The sequence below is a fragment of the Pollicipes pollicipes genome, unplaced genomic scaffold (assembly GCF_011947565.3).
Source record: "Pollicipes pollicipes isolate AB1234 unplaced genomic scaffold, Ppol_2.1 Scaffold_7261;HRSCAF=8764_pilon_pilon_pilon, whole genome shotgun sequence".
Lineage (NCBI taxonomy): Eukaryota > Metazoa > Arthropoda > Thecostraca > Pollicipedomorpha > Pollicipedidae > Pollicipes > Pollicipes pollicipes.
Window position 1 is genome coordinate 27,790,209 of NW_023597054.1, and position 19,015 is coordinate 27,809,223.

At 54.7% G+C, this 19,015-nt stretch overlaps 1 protein-coding gene across 2 annotated transcripts; it reads left to right on the forward strand.

Moving 5' to 3' along the window:
- Positions 1-118: 118 nt before the first annotated feature.
- Positions 119-14,265, forward strand: LOC119112169 (uncharacterized). Of its 2 annotated transcripts, XR_005095686.1 has the most exons (11): positions 119-336; positions 1,111-1,213; positions 1,926-1,978; positions 2,689-2,887; positions 7,427-7,632; positions 9,115-9,233; positions 9,533-9,678; positions 10,265-10,406; positions 11,354-11,548; positions 12,063-12,128; positions 12,824-14,265. XR_005095686.1 is itself a non-coding variant. In XM_037236236.1 (10 exons), the coding sequence occupies exons 1-9, from the start codon at positions 147-149 to the stop codon at positions 11,543-11,545; spliced, it is 1,350 nt and encodes a 449-aa protein (XP_037092131.1). In that variant the 5' UTR covers positions 119-146; the 3' UTR covers positions 11,546-11,548; positions 12,824-14,265. The 2 variants fall into 2 exon arrangements, 1 of the variants encoding a protein (XP_037092131.1); XM_037236236.1 differs by lacking the exon at positions 12,063-12,128.
- The last annotated feature ends 4,750 nt before the right edge of the window (positions 14,266-19,015 follow it).

Consider the following 19,015-nt stretch of genomic DNA (forward strand, 5'->3'; position numbering starts at 1 on the left):
GTCTGGGCGGCCAGGGCGGGCGGCCCGAGGATAAGACGGCGCGAGCGGCGGCCGCGCCGCAGCCGGCCGGCTACCCGCGCCCGGCGCCGGGCTACCCGCGACCGGCGGCGCCACACGGAGCGCCGCCGCCGGCTGACCCAGCGCTCATGGACCCGGCCTACGGCCACCCGACCGGCCTGACGCCCGAGCAGATCATGTACCACCAGCAGATGGCCGCCCACCATCAGGCGCAGCACCTCCGCAAGCAGCGGCTGCTGCAGCAGGGCCAGCAGCCGGCGGCGCGTCAGTACCAGGCGGTGCCCACCGCTTCACTGCTGCCGGGCTCCACCGTCACAGGTGGGCGCAGGCGGCAGCGCAGCCGGCTGGGTCAGCCTGAGGGGGGGGGGGGAGGCGGCCGGCTGGGTCAGCCGAGGATGTGTCGGGGCTGGGTTGGTCAGGGATGGGTCGGGGAGGATTGGGAGCAGCTGGGGTCGTGCGTGCTGGAGGACATGGGCACTGCTGGGTTAGGAAGAGGGAGCTCTTGTCAGACGGGTGGCCTTGGACCGCCTCCGAATAAAAAGCATTGAGCGGACTTCCTCGTAAAGGGATAACATGCGACGTCTGCTAGAGGTGGAGTGTGTCGACAGGGTTGACGGTGGGTTCAGTGGGCATGCCGTCATTGACGTTGCTGAACCGCGACTGGATGCCTCGGCACCGCGGACGACGAACCGCGTCGGTGTTTGTCTCCATGGGTACCATCCGATTGCCCTAATTAATTTATGCTCGCATGCAGACGTTACGACTGAACACAGAATGCTGCTTTGAATGACGAGCTATTTCGAACCGTGCTGATGCACCACTGGCAATCCATCCTGAAGTCCGGTTTCTGAGTGGCCCGTCTGTGACTGTCGAACACTGCACCGCACGATAGACGTGGCGCGATGCAGCGTTCGTCCAAAGGTTCAAATAGTTTTTGTTTTGCGGAAATTGGCATTGAATCTGTTAACTTCACATATACCTGCTCCACCTACATCTTCTCTGAGCTTCACGCGCACTTCCACCGTACTATTTCATAATTGTCCAGCAATTTACATTCTGCGTGAAGTGAAGCAACCATTTCTTCCTCTTCAGCGAGTGCTCAGATGAAGTCAACCACGCCTATCGTCCTGGTGGCCAATCAGACGCCTGCAGTCATGGCAACGCAGATGACGTCACACGTCGATCCACTAGTGAGGTAAATTAGGGCCGGCTCCGGCCCCTGGTTTTAACCAGCGCAGGCCGGCAGCAGCCCGAGCCCGCCCACTCCGCGTGGGTGACAGTGCGTGCTGGCCCGCGGGCGGCCCAAGATAGACCGGCGCTCAGACGGTACTCAGCCACGCTAGAGCTCCTCCTTCAGATAGACCCGGCTTATTTCCAGATGCGCTGCGATTGGAGGAGTCCAGTTCGGTGAGATCAAATATGATCTCATTCTTACGCAGCGGTGTTTTTTGTTCTAAATGATACGCAAAGGTCATGACTGTCCGTTCGCAATTTAGACTGTTTAAGTCGTTAGACTAAAATGTTATGTATTCTCATCGGCATACTACATCACGGACAAATATGTTCTTTAGGGAATAAACTAAAATATGGTGTAGTCAGGCCTGGCCACTGGCACCAGCTCATCACAATAGCTTGGACCTGCTAACATTTCGAATCATATATGCTATTGAATGCTAACCCTTTTACGGAACAGATAAGTTACTTCAAGGTTTCATGGTGTCCTCCCATTGGTTGCCACATTCTATTACGATAACATATAACTCAGAAACAGGCTAATCTTCCCAACGTTTTCATGGAATTGCACGGCGACAAATGAAACGGCAAGGCGCTGTCAAACGCGCACAGCACACAAATACTTGGTGCCAAGCTTCGGCATTCTATGATTTACGGTGTTGTTTTATTTGCAGGCGCCATCCAATAACTGGGGACCTACTCTACACCAGCCCGGTGTTCATACAAGGTGTGTGGTGCCGCTACAGCGGCGGTGCGTCTCGTATGGATCCCAGCGAAGGATTGCGACCGGATATCTAATGCAGGGCTGCAGTTGATTATGCAAATTTGTTCGACCATGATAATAATGTTGTGCTGTTGAAACTGCGCGATAGTCGTCGATAATCGCATTGTGCGGAACAATGGCGCCGAGCCGTTTCCGGAGCGAACTGAGCGCGTGCCGCTCCTCGTCATCAGGCAGTGCGTGATGACGAGACCCCCAGCATGTGGTCTCTGATCAGAGTCGCGCCTGACAGCCCGTCCCCTCGACGAGCTCAACCACCTCTCATCCGGTCCCGCCGATCCGCCGGTCGGTCAGGGAGACCACTCCCGTGACGGAGCCGGCCGTCCCGCCCGCGGCGACCACTCCCATGACGGAGCCGGCCGTCCCGCCCGCGGCGACCACTCCCGTGACGGAGCCGGCCGTCCCGCCCGCGAAGACCACTCCCGTGACGGAGCCGGCCGTCCCGCCCGCGGAGACCACTCCCGTGACGGAGCCGGCCGTCCCGCCCGCGAAGACCACTCCCGTGACGGAGCCGGCCGTCCCGCCCGCGGAGACCACTCCCGTGACGGAGCCGGCCGTCCCGCCCGCGAAGACCACTCCGATGACGGAGCCTGTCGACGCTAGACTCCCCGCCTCCTCGCCCGGCCTGACGCTCACTGCTCGCGCTCTCCCCGCAGGCACTCCGGTAGGCACTCCGGTGACGCCGGCCGGCACTCCGCGTGGCCTGCGCGATGACTCGTCAGACACGATGAGCGAGACCGACAGCCAGAAGTCGCTGCGCATCCGACGCAAGCTGCCCTACCTACCCATGGACCAGGAAGCGGCGCCGCTCCCCATGGCTCGCAAACGTGACAAGCACAAACTGCTCACCAAACGGTGAGAGTGGGCATGGTATCGAGCGGGCAGAGGGAGGCATCGATGCACGCACAGCTATCGGAGCGGCGAAGAGTTGCACGGGTTCGAACCGGCTTTTGTGTGCTCGCACGTCTTTAGAAATACTAAAACCATATCACTTTACTTTGTCTTGAAGCTTGACGCAGAACAAAATTTGCATTTTCGAAGGGATTTAAATAATTCTGGATACAGATAATTGGGCCTGATTAGGCAGATATATAATCTACTTGGCTTGGACCTCTAATCAACGCCTTTTACTGCTCAGCTCATGGTTACTTCTTGCTACCGTTATGTGTTATACCTTGAGTTTGGCGTCCCTGTCCCCATTTCCACTACCCGGCGAGCGGAGCCTCGGGGGCTGAGTGCCGCCCTCTTTTGTACTGCCGCGGGGGGCCGGGTACCGTCCTCGTTTGTACTACCACGGGGGCTGTGTGCCACCCTCGTTCGAACTACCGCTGGGGCTGTGTGCCGCCCTCGTTTGTACTGCCGCTGGGGCTGTGTGTCGCCCTCGTTTGTACTGCCGCGAGGGCTGAGTGCCGCCCTTGTTTGTACTGGCGCGGGGGCTGTGTGCCACCATCGTTCATACTGCCGCTGGGGCTGTGTGCCGCCCTCGTTTGTACCGCCGCGGGGGCTGTGTGCCGCCCTCGTCTGTACTGCCGCTGGGGCTGTGTGCCGCCCTCGTTTGTACTATCACGGGGGCTGTGTGCCACCCTCGTTTGTACTGCCGCTGGGGCTGTGTGCCGCCCTCGTTTTTACTGTCGCGGGGGCTGGGTGCCGTCCTCGTTTGTACTGCCGCGGGGGCTGTGTGCCGTCCTCGTTTTACTACCTCGGGCGACCGACCGCTGTCCACGGACTCGGCGGCCAAGCACTATCACTCGAAGCGACTTAGGCATCGGCTATCTTTAGCGCTTCGCCGAGGACGAATTTCTTGACCTGCAGCGGTCGCTGCCAGGGGCAGAGATTGAGCATTGAGCTCGGCTGGAGTGGAAGTGAGAGTGAGGTAGCTGTGCAGAGTGTCAGAGTATCTGCGGCACCGTACGGTGCCTAGCTTGGACGCAAGACTATTCTTATGGCTGATAGTTAGGCTGCGCTAGCTGCGTATATAAAGTTCGCCTGCGACAAAGTTGGTGGCCGAACTGAAAGTCGATGGCTCCTCAGGGCTCTTCCGCCAACTGAATAGAAACTTGAGCGCCATAAGTTGGCATTGTTAACGCTCCAGCCGCGCCTGGCGCCCGTTCCCGCTTGGCAGTCTGCAGTGTTCAGAGGCGGCGCCAGACACCGTCCCGATGGCGGCGAGATGTGTTACAGCCTGTGGCGTTCAGAGTCGTCGCCAGACACCGCCCCGATGGCGGCGAGATGTGTTACAGCCTGTGGTGTTCAAAGGTGACGCCATCTGCCGCTTCTGTAGTGTTCAGGATCAGGGTCAAACGCCATTTTGAAGGTAATGAGGTGCGACTTATTTAGGTGTGTTGGCTACACTGCGGGCCGAGCACCTTATCGACTACCAACCACCATGTGCCCGCCAGGCAGCCAGCCAGTGGTCTGTTGTCCCAATGGCTATTTTTCCATTCGGTTTTAATGAGACGCTACAATTAATCCAGTGGAAGATTTTGTATGGACGCATTGTCTTGCACTGCATTCATGTAGGTGCGATCTGTTTTAACTCTTCTTGTTCAAGAGCCACAACACGACCAGCAACACGAGAGTACAAGCTGGAAAGCCTGTGGCCTATTAAAGGACTGATGTGCCCAGAAATGATGCTATGCTTACTTAGTAAGACAGGGCTTACGGGCATACATGGTTTATAGGAAATTACACATTTCCCATTAACATCCCGTTCCGACAAGCTAGGCACGTTGCTTCATACGTCTACAATTTAATAGGAATCGCAGATCTTTCTGCTTGGTATCTTTCGACACAAAGCACGCCATGCACACACACACACACACACACACACACATACACACACACACGTATATATATATATATATATATATATATATATATATATGTATTTATTCCTTTCATTGCCCTTGAATGACACGCATCTACTCTCTTAAAGCTTAAGCCTGGCAGCAAAAACAAACCATAGTTTATTTTCGTGAAGAAGCACCGCAACGCCCATCCGGACAGACACAGGCACACAAATGCGTGGCAATGAGACACACCACATTGGCCGGTCTAAATGAGGTCTGGACTTCCGAAACTGCAGTGCCCCTTGTGCCCATGTCTAACGCTAATAAAAAGAGCAATGGGTCCACCGCTGTTTTTGATTGCGGCAGGCTTGGCGTGTAAATGGAACAATGGCCTACTTCATGACAAAAGAATGTCGTGCCGCACGCCATGGTGTACCGGCCGCTCGGTATATCGACTGATGATGGTCGGCACACAGGGCTCCGCGCCCAACGCGCGGCTGCTGGTGAATGGGACAGCGTGACCGCCCGCTCCCTGCGCGGCGTAACTGTCCACTCCCTGAAAGGCGTGACCGCCCACTCCCCGCACGGCGTGACCACCTACTCCCTGCACGGCGTGACCACCTTCCCTGCACGGCGCGACCGTTCACTTCCCGTACTCCGTGACCGCCCACTCCATGCACGGCGTGACCACCCACTCCCTGTGCGGCGTGACCGCCCACTCCCTGAACGGCTAGACCACCTACTTCCTGCACGGCGTGACCACCCACTCCCCGTGCGGCGTGACCGCCCACTCCTCGCACGGCGGACATACTCAAGCACCGCATAAAGCGGATTGACTACGCCTCGGGCCACTGATCAAAGTGGCACGTGCCCCTGTGGGATTCGTCTTGCAGCACCAGCCAGTGGCACCACGGAACGGGGGGATGGGGATGGGGATGGGGCACAGGGTACACGTGCCCCCCCCCCCCCCCTACAGGCCTCGAGGGCCCAAAGGGCCTGAATGGCTGGATGGAGGTCGTATTAAGGGGCGCGGTCCGCAGGGCCGTGACCTCAAATGCTAATCATCGGGCCCTTCGCGCCGACTGGGGCCCCTGGGTCGATGAGGGCCTCCATGTCGATCTGGCATCACCAGTAACGAATAGTCGGCTCCGTTTTGCAGCCTGAGGACCCATTTCTCCAGCAGGGAAAAAGTCAGGGCCCGCGATTTACATTGGTCGGGCCGACATTGCATAGCAGGAGGCTGGCAGCAGGACTGGATTGGCAAGTGACCCCGAGTCGACCAGGGGCCGTGTTCGAGTCATTTAAAGGGGGCCCGAGGAGGGCTCCAAAGGTACCTTCGAGACCAAATGTCGAGGGCCCGATTGGAAGGCTGGAGGACCTAAAGGGCCGAAAGGCCGACTGTAGGTCATATAAGGGCCCTCGTTAAGGCGCCGGCCTGAGGCACCTGTAGAGCACCTGCCTTTAGGGCCGGCATGGAGGGCCGGTGCCTCAAATGCCAGTCAGAGGGTATCTTGCACAGACTTGCAAGACACTTGCATCTTACCATGTTTAAGTAAGATTTGGCCTCCTTTGGATATACAATCGATGTTCATGCGGTGCTCAATACCTCTATAGAACCAGGAAAAAGCTGGCAAAGCCTCTGAGTTCTACGATTTCAGAAAGCATCAGCTAAACCGTTTAAAATGAACAGCGCCGGTGACTAATTTCATGCAGCCATTTACGTTGCCTTCCTTCAGCTAGCTGAATACAAAATACAGAGTTGCAGCTTCCAGTGGCTTCTGGCTTACGTTCCAGTTCAAGAAGGCAAAAATAAACATTTAACGAAGAAAATCGCGTCAGCTCTAGATCAAGTGGGCTGTATGCGGTTTTTTTTGGGGGGGGGGCACCTCTCGTCATCAGAAGGCTCTTTGTCAGCCCTGTGGCCATGCCTTACCAAGGCTCCGGCTGCGTGCCTGGCATCGGCCCACGTGGCGGCTGCTGACCTTTCACCTCCACCTGCAAGCTACCGGAAGTCATCGTCATCACCGTTCAGACGGAGTTTGGCGATCGTCGCCGAACGCGCGCCTTTTCCCGGCGTCATCCGCGTGGGATGTGCTCCCACGCTCGGGTATTAGCGTCGCTGTAAGGTCTTCTGACGTAGGCGTCCTGAAGATGCCGGGAATAACCTCAACTGCAGCCACCATCTATTCTGTCATCAGGGATGTTTCTGCCACTCATCTGATCACTAAGGGAAGACCTCGGCATAGAATGGTGACATGGACAGTGACCCCATCGAATTTCATGTGGTTCACCATTGATCGCTTGTACACCCGTTCTCGCAATGCATCGTACTTGCACGAGATGGAACCGGGAACCGCACTCCGCGACTCGAAATCCGTCACGCATGGCAACGCCTTCACGGGCGCGTCCGGCTATCCAGCTGGTCAACCTGCACCGACATGACAACGAAATGATACCAGTCTGAACAATCAAACTGGTATCATTCTGACGCCACCAACACTGGCGCTCAACACGGCAATCAGACGCCACCAACGCTGGCGTTTGACCCCGCCTCGTCTGAGACGCCCGCATCCCTCGCTGACCTGGCGCTCGCTCCTGCCGGCAGGGGTCACGCGGGTCTGCACCGGCAAACGTCGCTGGACAGTGCCGACCTGCGGGAGCCGACCTCGTTGAACAGCCTGGCGCTGGCGCGGCCCAGCACCAGCATGACCAACCTGGCGGCGGCGGCCAAGACGCCGCTGCCCGAGCTGCCGGCGCGCCCCGGCTCCGCGCTGGGCATCATGAGCGAGACAAACCGGCTGGCCACGCTGGGTGAGACAGTCGCCGCAAGCGCGCGGACTCTGCGCTCCGCATGTGTGGAGAGGGTTGGGATAGGGAAGGGGATGCTATGTCGGGATGTGTGTGGGCGCGTGCATGCAGAACCGGCTCTGGGTCGGTGCTGTCTGTACGGGGCTGGTTATAGACCGGTTCTGCAGTGTAGAGCCGGCTCTGGGTCGGTGCTGTCTGTACGGGGCCGGTTATAGACCGGTTCTGCAGTATAGAGCCGGCTCTGGGTCGGTGCTGTCGGTACGAGGCTGGTTATAAGACCGGTTCTGCAGTGTAGAGTCGGCTCTGGGTCGGTGCTGTCTGTACGGGGCCGGTTATGGACCGGTTCTGCAGTACAGAGCCGGCTCTGGGTCGGTGCTGTCTGTACGGGGCCGGTTATAGACCGGTTCTGCAGTGTAGAGCCGGCTCTGGGTCGGTGCTGTCTGTACGGGGCCGGTTATAGACCGGTTCTGCAGTGCAGAGTCGGCTCTGGGTCGGTGCTGTCGGTGCGGGGCCGGTTATAGACCGGTTCTGCAGTGTAGAGCCGGCTCTGGGTCGGTGCTGTCGGTACAGGGCCGGTTATAGACCGGTTCTGCAGTATAGAGCCGGCTCTGGGTCGGTGCTGTCGGTGCGGGGCTGGTTATAGACCGGTTCTACAGTGTAGAGCCGGCTCTGGGTCGGTGCTGTCTGTACGGGCCGGTTAAAGGCCAGTTTTGCAGGGCAGAGTCGGCTCCACGTCGCGGCTGTGTTTGGAGAACGGAGAACTGCTGGGAGTGGCTGACCCCGTGACCTTTCACCGGGCGGTCCCTGAGGGAGGGGGGCCGCGAGCCCGGCGGCCATATCGCTGTCAGGTCAGGCCGCAGGTGGCTCATTCCGGCCTCGAGCTCCGGCGGTCGGGGTCCGCTGTTTCGGCCGGCCGTCCGTCGCTGATAAGAGTGGTGAGACGCAGCGAACGCGACCGTGGGAGCGTGCTGACCCGCCGGGCCAGGCGGAAACCGCACCGGCCCGCTGAGAGCGGCGCGGGTCCGGAGCCAACGCGGCCGCCGCAGGCTCGTTTGTGAGCTCCAACTGTGGCCCGTCACGCACTGCCACACATATACGGAGAGACACGGCCGGATGTTGGATGGGTGGGAAATCTATTGTGCGGGGCTCGTGCTCTGAATTTGCCGAGGCTCCAGGGGAATGGCTCTCGCCAGCGAATGGGAGAGCGAATGAGTTGCGAGTTTGTATGCTATTTGGTGTAATAAACAATTGGTCTACAGCGTCGGCCCGAATGACAAAAGCCATGCCTGTGAGACAATTGAAAGCTTGCTGCTCTGGTCCCCTCCCACCAATGGTCCGCTTTCATGCCCCCAAAATGCATAATGCTCGTGGGAAAGCGACTTCTCGACGACCGCATCACAACTCCCGACAAGCGCTCCCCTTCGACCGTGGCTTGGTAGCCTGCCGTTCCTTTATGCCGGGGCTCATTGAGCTCGTCTGCCACAGAGGCGGCACGCGACAACCTGAACGCCAGCATCGCATCAGTGCTGCCGCCGGACCTGCAGCACCTGGTGTACAGCAAGCCGGGCGTGTCGTCTTCCTTCTCAGAAACATTTGCCAACCAGGTAAGGACCGGCGCGTCCGCCGCCCCACCCACCGTCGCCGGGCCCCCGCCCACACCCAGCCATGATGTACACAGGCCCGCGCCATTCGGCCACACCAAAGCGAGCCATTCGTTTCGCCCGCGAGTCGTTGAGTGTCGACGCCGGCGTCGACGTCAACGATAACCCTATCGCGGGGCGTCTATTTCCGCCGAAGCCCGCCGCGGCGTTGTATCGACTGCTGTGACGGCGGGCGCCGCCAGGGCTGTCGGTGTGGGTGCCACCGAGGCGGCCGCCAATCAGCAGCGCCGCCTCCGTTGCAGCTGACGTACGCCAACAGTCTGAAAAACGAGCTGCGCACGGCCTCCGACGACAAGCGGCGCCTGCTGGAGGCCGAGCTGTCTGCGCTGAACGAGGAGCGGCGGCGCACGCTGCGCCAGACCAACCTGTCGCCGGCCACGCGGCAGCGGTGAGCGCCGGAGCTGGCGTCTCCCGCAGACAGCGGGCCGTGTGCTGATCACCGATGGCGGGCCGCCGCGAGCTGATCACCGATGGCGGGCCGCCGCGAGCTGATCACCGATGGCGGGCCGCCGCGCGCTGATCACCGATGGCGGGCCGTCGCGTGTTCATCACCGATGGCGAGCCGTTGCGTGTTGATCACCGATGGCGGGCCACCGCGCGCTGATCACCGATGGCGGGCCGTCGCGTGCTGATCACCGATGGCGGGTTGCCGCGCTTTGGACCACGGCCGCCATTGCCGGGGCTGGGTGGGGCTTGGAGCAGGCGGTGGGGCGACAGCCGCCGCCGCTGACACACAGCGTTACACTGTAACTCGCTTGACTCAATCAGCGCGGCACTGGGCCGCGGCGGCGGCTGGATGCTGTCGGCCGACGCCAATCGGCGTCAGATAACTCATTCGATAAGCTCGGCCGACACGGCGCGGCCGGCCGGGCCGCTATCGGCCGGTGGCGCGCGCGGCACTCGCTCGCTCTCAGCGGCGACCCATTACGGCCAGATGCCGGCGGCGCGCTGATTTACCGCCGCGCCGCCGACAGGATCGAGCAGCGCATGGGCCTGACCTCGTTCAGCCCGACGTTGCGCCGCCGCCGGTTCCCGGTCGGCCGCCGCCACCTCAGCGACCCCAAGCTGTTCAGCGCGTCGGTCTCCCCGATCCGCGAGGACGAGGACCTGCTGGCGGTACGTGGTCTCGCCATCATCTTAGAGACTTGGACACACCCACACGCACACGCACACACACGCACACACACATACACCCATGCACACCCGCACCCGCACACGCGCACATGCAAAAAAGGAACACGCACAGCACGCACACGAACACGCATCCTACACGCGAACCGCACATCCACCACATGCATCTCATCTCTCTCTCTCTCTTCTCTCTCTCTCTCTCTCTTATCTCTCTCTCTCTTCTCTCTCTCTCTCTCTCTCTCTCTTCTCTCTTCTCTCTCTCTCTCTCTCTCTCTCTCCTCTCCTCTCTATCTCTCTCTCTCTCTCTCTCTCTATCTCTCTCTCTCTCTCTTCTTTCTCTTCTTCTTCTCTCTCCCTCTCTATGTCTCTCTCTCTTCTTTCTCTCTCTCTCTTCTCTCTCTCCTCTCTCTCTCTCTCTCTCTCTCTCTCTCTCTCTCTCTATCTCTCTCTCTCGCTTCTCTCTCTCTTTTCTCTCTATCTCTTCTCTTCTCTTCTCTCTCTCTCTCTCTCTCTCTCTCTCTCTCTTCTCTCTCTCTCTTCTCGCTCTCTCTCTCTCTCTCTCTCTCTCTCTCTCTCTCTCTCTCTCTCTCTCTCTCTCTCTCTCCTCTATCTCTCTCTCTCTCTCTCTCTTCTCTCTCTCTGATATATATATGATAATGAAAAAATACATCTACAATATGGTTGCTCCCTCGATTAAGTCACACGCCGTACTAATGCTTCTCTGCAAGGTAAAGCTTACTTGACCTGCAATCTGGGCAGCTTATCAGGTACTCAATGCCAGGAGAAATATCTTGAATACTTCCGCAAATCAACTAAACCCTAGGCACTCAATTACCCTGATAAAACAAGCTATCTGTTGATATACCAGCTCAAGAGAGCTGAATACCAGTCAGCCGCCGCAGTACTGAAAGCATCGCTGCTGGCACCGGCAGGGCTACGGCGGTTCGCTGGGCTCCCGGCTCAAGTCGCTCGAGTACGAGTCACTGGACGGCCGGGACCGAGCCGGCTGGGGCGACCCATCACACCCGTACATCGGCGCCCCGTACGGCGGCGGCCTGCGAGACACGGCCATCTCCTCCTACCTGGGCGAGGAGCTGCTCGAGCGTCGGCTGGCCAGCGCCTAACAGGTAGGCGTGGCGCCGCCGGAGGCCCTGTCGCACCGCCCGCCCCCGCCCCCCCCCCCCCCCCCCCCCCCCCCCCCCCCCCCCACCAGACCGGCACCCGGTGCCGCCGGCCACTAGAGAAGCGCTTCCTGTAGCCTAGTCTAGAGGCGGTGCCGGAGCCGTCGGCCGGTACGTCACGGCGGTACTGGTGCTAGCCAGCTAGAGCATTCTGTGCAGCACTTCTGTGTCTCACCCGCTCTTTCTGTCGTTCTATGTGTCTTCCTCTGTGCGTCTGCTGCCCTCCCCCTCTCATGCCTGGGTGGTGACCCCTACACTGACCACGTCGGAGTCCGGCGGTCGACCGGGTCTCAAGCTGCCGCATCGCCTGGCTTTGCCCTCGGACCGTCGATGAACTCTGCTCTGTGAGCCCTATCATGTCAAGCACCAGGCATGTCCCGTTGTTCTCGTAGACGACCTGCCGACACCCAGATCGTCGCCGCTGTTGCCCTTCAGTAGCCTCCTTTTCTTTCTCGCGCAGGTCCAATGAGGGCAGTGGGTTGTGGGATGAGGAATTCATCATGTAAAGACAGTCTCTGCTGTTAAGGTACTCTCCGGGCGCGCCAAAGCCTCTCGTCTAACAGTTTATGCCTGCTAGCTGCATACTGCTCCCTCGATACCTCGACTCACGCCTGAATGCTATGCTGCACTCTAGCCATTCTGGTGCGGTTTGCCTGCCTGTACCATTTTTCTGTAGTCGTCCGTGTTGTGCCAGTGGAATACTTAATCGTGTGTGCTTATTGCGAACACTGGCCTTGTCAGTGATTGGCGTTAGAGTAATTCTGCTGGTTCTGCATTGGTCAACTAGTTGTTCGACTCAATCATCTCTCTCCTTTTGCGCCTGTTTCATTTTTCGTAGTTTTGGATGACATAAGTAAACATCTGCGTCATCTTGTCTGGTGATTGATTATCCAAGCATATGCGTGTTGTCTTGTAAATGGTTTGAATATTGCAAATGTGTTGTGATCGAATTTCATCCGCGTCTTCTTCGCATTTTCTTTCTCGTGGCTGCTGTTCGCTCCATCCCTTCTTACCATGCATTGGCATTTTCTGACAGTGCGTTCCGATTATTAGATTCTTGTACATTGCTGCATTATGTCTCTGCATTCGACCTGCCGTGACCGCCGCAGAAGAGTCGCGCGACCGTGGCTTGCGAGAGCCGCTGTCTCCATTTCGCACTATGCTGCCAGTGCGTGGCGTCCCCTACCCGCTGTAACACCGGCGCGTTTCTGCCCCTTGTAGATCCTACCAGCGTCGGCTGAGCGACAGCGGCGTGCTCCACTCTTCCGAGTTCAGTAGATCGTACTTGAGCGACGGTAGCCCGCGCCACCGGCTTTCGCGCAAGCCGCGCAAGCCGCGGTCCTGGCATCCGTCGCCCTACGTGAGCGACGAGGACGACGAGATGCTGAACCGCGAGGAGCGTCGCCACAAGATCAAGCAGGAGATCTCGCGGCGACGCCACCACATCGAAGAGAACTCGACACTGCACGACGAACTGATGCGGCTGGCGCGGCTGCGCGAGAGCGCGGAGCTCTCGTTCGGCGAGCGGCCGGACGGCGGCGGCGCGCCTCCCGGCCGTGACACCGGCCACAGCGTGCTCAAGTCCATCGACGAGATCATGCGCGACGAGGGGTACGCGCGCCGCGTGCCCGATACCGGCCTCAGCTACTACAGCTCACCACCCACGCGCAAGATCGACTTTGATGGCAAGCTGGGTCGCAAGTTCTCCAACTCGGACGAAGAGCGGAGCATGAACCGGCTGGCGTCCACCTTCAACACTAACGAACTGTACTATGACCCCATGCCTGAGTACTCGTCTTACAGCAAACAGCGGGCCGACCCGAGCGGCTCACTTTACCTGTCTGACTCCGCGTCAAGGTCGCGTCAAAGTCAAAGGGTCGATGACCCCAGCGCGCGCAAATTATACAAAGGCAAGTACGACAGACGGTGGCATTGATGTACCTAGTGTTGTGCGAGCAACGCTGTGTGGAATGGTTGTTGGACCTTTACCCTTTCTCTCTCCCACGTCAGTCTTGCGCAGTGAAACTGTGTATAATTATGGTTTCTCTCACCGCTTAGCTTGCCTAGTGGCCTGCTGATCAATGTATCCAACGCTTCAGGTGTTTTTGGCTTCGTTTGTTGTTGTGCAATACTTTTTCAAGGCCACAACGCTGGATGGCCTCTGTCACTCGTGCCTGCTTTACCGTCACACTGTCGTCACTGTGCAACTGCTAAGCGAATGGCTGGCTTCACTTTGGCACATGGTTGGGGCCGCTGAACTTCAAACCCTGGTTGTGACCCTACCCACGTGTCAGTTTGGTTTGTGCCTTATGGGTTTCAGATTTGTACAGTACAGTGAACTGATTAATTTGGTGGCATTCCTGTCATATCATGAGGGAGAGAGAGCAAGAAAGCACAAATTGTTGTTGAGCGGATCGCACGCTTTTGCTTGTCTTGTACAGGTATGGGTGTGATTTATTGTTACCATATGTGGTGTAGTGTCTGGCGATGAAGGATTACCTCTGTAGGACGGGATAGCCATTTGTTTGTGCCCTTTTCTTACTTCCCTCGATTTGATTGACCTGTACAGAATCGATGATGATTCATATCTGTAATTGGTCTTCGATGCCGAGGGCCATCTTGCATATACATATATACATAAATACACTGTTTTTGTTACCACATGCACTTCATTTTGATATCATGCGAGAAACTGAATGTTTCGCGGTCTCTAATGAAACGACAGCCATGCACCAAAACATAGCTACGCACCGGGGATAGCTTGGCGCATGAAAACTGCAACGCACCAATTCTGGTAGGTGGAAGTGTCTAAATAAACACCTTGTTATGGCAGCTGGTGTGGTTCATGCTGATTCATGTCATGCTTACCAATTACACATGCAATTAGAATAGACGCGTGGAAGCCCGAGGCTGCGTAGTCTTAACTTGAACGTATCGAAACGCACAGCATGCTCAGACGTCAGTAAGTCTTTTTTGCCAGCCGTCGTCTATCGCTACTTTATCTTAAATCATGGTATTAAATCGCGTCACAATGGACAGTCAACTGAAAGAGTAAGCTCAGCCTGCAAAACATATTTTCAACTCGCTGGCCCAGTCCAAACCACCAAAAGATAACACATATATGAATATATGACTTATTGCTACCGCACTCAATATCACGCACTTAACACTGCACGTTGGTAACACGGTCCTGTTAATGCGAGGCCCCAGCCGTGGATCACAAATGTGTGGTTATAGGTGATCACAGCATTACGCCTCCGGTGGCATGAAATGCGCGCATGCTTCTACCCGCTCAACGTTGAAGTGAAGACATCGTGCCAATTCGATGTTAAAGTATGTTGTTGCTGGCACACCGCCCAGCTGCTCTCTCGGCATGACATTGCGTTTCTGGCAGCGGATGGTCAACACAACTGCAAGAAAGGCTCAACTTTCTAATGCGCTCTTCAGACAACTCCTTGCCCACAGAATCAAGAACAAGTTCTTCAAATAAGATATATATGCATGCCCCAACAGGGATCCGTGGATGCTTCACGCTAGTTGGTCGAGGGAAAGATGCATACAAAAGAGCCTTTATCTTGGAGCTAATAGAGCAAAGGAGAAAGGAAACAGCCGTTGGACGGCCAAAATGTTGTTGGGCTACGACTTGCTCTGCTATGGATTTAAATGACATGAGACCATTCGTCACTTTTTGAATAATTGACCACATTTTCTCTCTGTCTGCGATGTAATAACTGCGGCTGACTGACCCGCCAAACCCTCGTGCACTTCGCAAACATGTTCACAAATTATCGACTTAAAAGAGCGTTTTGCCACTTAACAATTGAATGCTCCCTCAGCCCTTTGGCCAGTCGCGGACGTTACTTGAAGCTTGGAAGGCTTACTGGGAAAGTTATGTTAAGGTAGCTGCCAGGTTTTGGAATAATCCAAAAGACGCCTTTAACATAAAAAATTACCGACGTCATTGGTATATGATGACCTTAAGTAATAGTATCACTTAGAAATAAGGGGTCGATACTTCCCGCTTTAAGTCAACACAAAATCAAGATTGCCAGTCTATCGAATGCACTATTGAAAGTAAAGAAAACAGTTGACTTACATTGTTGATGCACGATGACGTTTAAGCGTACCAATATGATTCTCAAATGAAGGGGCACACTGCCACGCAAAACAAAATGAAGAAAATTAAAAAGCTGCACTGCTAAAGCGCAAAACACCCAAAGACAAGAGTGAAAGTAAAAAGACTAGCAACCCATGCTGGTTTCAGCACAGTACCTGCATTTTGTAGAATGCAAAATATGAGCGTAAAAGCCACAAAAGGTATCAGCCACGTTAGGATGCACCACTCGCAGATATTGCCTCGATCGCGTTTTGAGCTGACATGCTCCTGATACAAGCCGTCTAGATGACGAACCGGGCATAAGCGTCGTCTTAAGAGGGGTACCGTTTGATGTGCGGCTGACACCACTTACTGAAAATTGCATGAGGCTTGTGTGCTTTATGAGGCTTACATGAGGCTTGTTACATTTGGCTACCAATGGCTAACAGCACATCGATGTGCAACAGCCACATATATTTAAGGTCAGTACATCTTTATTGCAGGATTTACTTTTTCGTTGATATTCGTGTCCTAGGATCAGCATTTTTATTCCACGTTTTTGTTCACTTTTTCGCCATGCTCGCGTGTAATATCTTCGTTTTACTCATCCACATTCACGTCTTTGTCAAGCGTGTGTCTTGCATATAATTCCGGCAATCACATTTAATGACGCCGTATTGTTTAAGCATGCATTCATATGAACCAATGGAAAGCGACGACGTTAGCAATATCACATTCCATATAAAACGTGTCTAGAATATTTGTCTTCGTACCGTGAAAAGCGCAATCGATTCGCAACGCCTTCACCACGGGGTACGCAACATCCCCGCACATACGGTGATCAAAGGACACGTGCAAAATGATTCGACAACGTTAACAAATTTGGACTCGATTTCAAATGGTTTATCAACTATGCACACAGTCTCAGGGGTCTTCTTCAACTCAACAAATAGTGTTCAGCCTTTAAGAATAGCGGGAAGGTGAAGGGCAATGATGACTACATGTGCAAGGTAAAAGTGTAAATTTGTTTAATATCGCTGCACAAAAGAGAGTAATTTCATATTTGTTCCACGATAGAAGCTATTTGCAGCCACCTTTGCTCACGAAAAAATCATACTGGAGGAGGGACAACCGATTCTATTCTTAACGCACAGTTTCCAATCCATCAGAGCCGATGGATGGCCTGCACCACGAGGGTGGCGTACCCAAGATAAATGAGTATTGATGAGATGGTAATGGGTAGCGTGATAATACTAGATGTGACCCCAATATGATTATTTTTTTACGACGGCGGCATGAAATGTTTTAGAACGTTAATCGTCTGACCAAGTTTGTTTGACCTGCTGGATGTTTCACTTGAAATGCTAATTATAAACGTGCACGTACATATTTCAACAATAGGCTACACAAGAGCTTACTGTCAGGAAGTGTAACCAAACTTCTGACATTTAAAGTAGTATCTCTCACACAATTATGGTGGTTTGGCAGCTGGAGATGCAGGCCTCTGTCCCCGCACTCAGCGGCTACACGCGTCATTTGCAAGACAATACAGTCGTAGCAGGTGTGGATCATTGGGCAATTTGAGAAGTACGTCGCATTCTGGGGCTGTCGTGGAACTGTTTTACTAAGTAGATAAATACTGACTTAAAAAATGAAAAATGTTCAAAAGTTCAAAGCTCTGTAATATAAAGATGTATGTTAATGAATAGTATGCTACACAAATGACAGTCTTCTTTGACTTGATGTTTTAAATGAAACATGTTGTATAAAACAATTTTCAACTTAAACGGGCCCACTCAGAAACCATTATTTCTAGAAGCTATGTAGGTGCATGCTCCCTATGAGCACCGTGAATCTGTATTTACTCCAGAACGATCGCTCTGAAAAATGCAACATACGAAATATGAAATCGTGACTCGAAACTGGAGCTCCTTAACTGGGTTAGCCATAATTTGTTTTTATATTTGTGCTACCTTGAAATGTGCGGCATGTTTTTACTCATTATCTGTTTGAGAAGCGACCGAAAGACGTTTCTGTGACCGATCGGGAATCGAATTGATTCATATAGGTCTTCAGTCAACCAGGTATTTTGTCTCCAAAAGACATAACTAAAACAGACTTCCACGCTCTCTCGTGCACCACTTATGTGGCCGCCTGTTTTGGGCCGTTATAGGAGGCAAATGTCTGATCTCAGCGACTTAAGTATACTGAGGCGTGACACCAACTGCATGCTGCGGGTGAATGTACCGACTGCGACTCACTAGCGGATCTCAGAACTACTGTCCAACACATACGTCACTGCGCTAGTATGCCAGTAATCTGTCCAACACATACGCCACTGCGCTAGTATGCCAGTAATCTGTCCAACACATACGCCACTGCGCTAGTATACCAGTAATCTGTCCAACACATATGTCACCGCGCTAGTATGCCAGTAATCTGTCCAACACATACGCCACTGCGCTAGTATGCCAGTAATCTGTCCAACACATACGCCACTGCGCTAGTATGCCAGTAATCTGTCCAACACACACGTCACTGCGCTAGTATGCCAGTAATCTGTCTAACACATGCGCCACTGCGCTAGTATGCCAGTAGTCTGTCCAACACACACGTCACTGCGCTAGTATGCCAGTAATCGACCGAAAGGTGACAGACATCGCCCTTTTGGAAATCGAGGTTTCGAATACAGGACGCTTTGTACAATGCCGAGAGATATTGGACAATTTTAGCTACGCTTACATGTAAAACTGTTCAATGCGACGAATGCACAGTTGAAACGTTTGGTTTGAGAGGTGAAATCTATGTTTGCAACAACTTTGTCACAATTGCCAAAACAACGCATCATTGCAAATTCACAGATTTTGCTGACTAAGTTGCAAGACCTGGTGAGCCTCACCAATCTCATAATCAGTCGTTTTACAGTCAATGTTAATTTGTGATAAGTGGAGCTCCACCCGCCAGCTTTTGATGAACGGTAGACTTTCCCACGGCTTTCCGACGCATTGGTCAAACTTGTTGGCATCGGACACCGTAGACGTCTGGCTTAATCAGTGGGTTTGATACGTGATACGTGATACATGATAAAACAGGGTAAATCTACCATTCGTGTTGGCCTCGCCTCGTCTCACGCCACCGACGGCGCCCAATTGGCTTGGGTGAGATAAACAGCTGCATTTTAAGGGGCAGACCGCCGCGGCTCCCCAATACCCGTGCCTTTTCAACATAATTTCACGAAGTATTTTGGAATACCTTGAAAACAGCTCATCAAGCAGTTCAGCAGCACCTACGCGGATATCGTTCGCAGTTATCCACTG

Coding starts and splice junctions, on each gene's coding strand:
- LOC119112169 (XM_037236236.1), top strand. CDS start 147: ATGGACCCGGCCTACGGCCACCCGACCGGCCTGACGCCCGAGCAGATC. Junction 337..1,110: donor GCCGGGCTCCACCGTCACAG/GTGGGCGCAGGC, acceptor CTTCCTCTTCAG/CGAGTGCTCAGATGAAGTCA. Junction 2,888..7,426: donor CACAAACTGCTCACCAAACG/GTGAGAGTGGGC, acceptor TCCTGCCGGCAG/GGGTCACGCGGGTCTGCACC.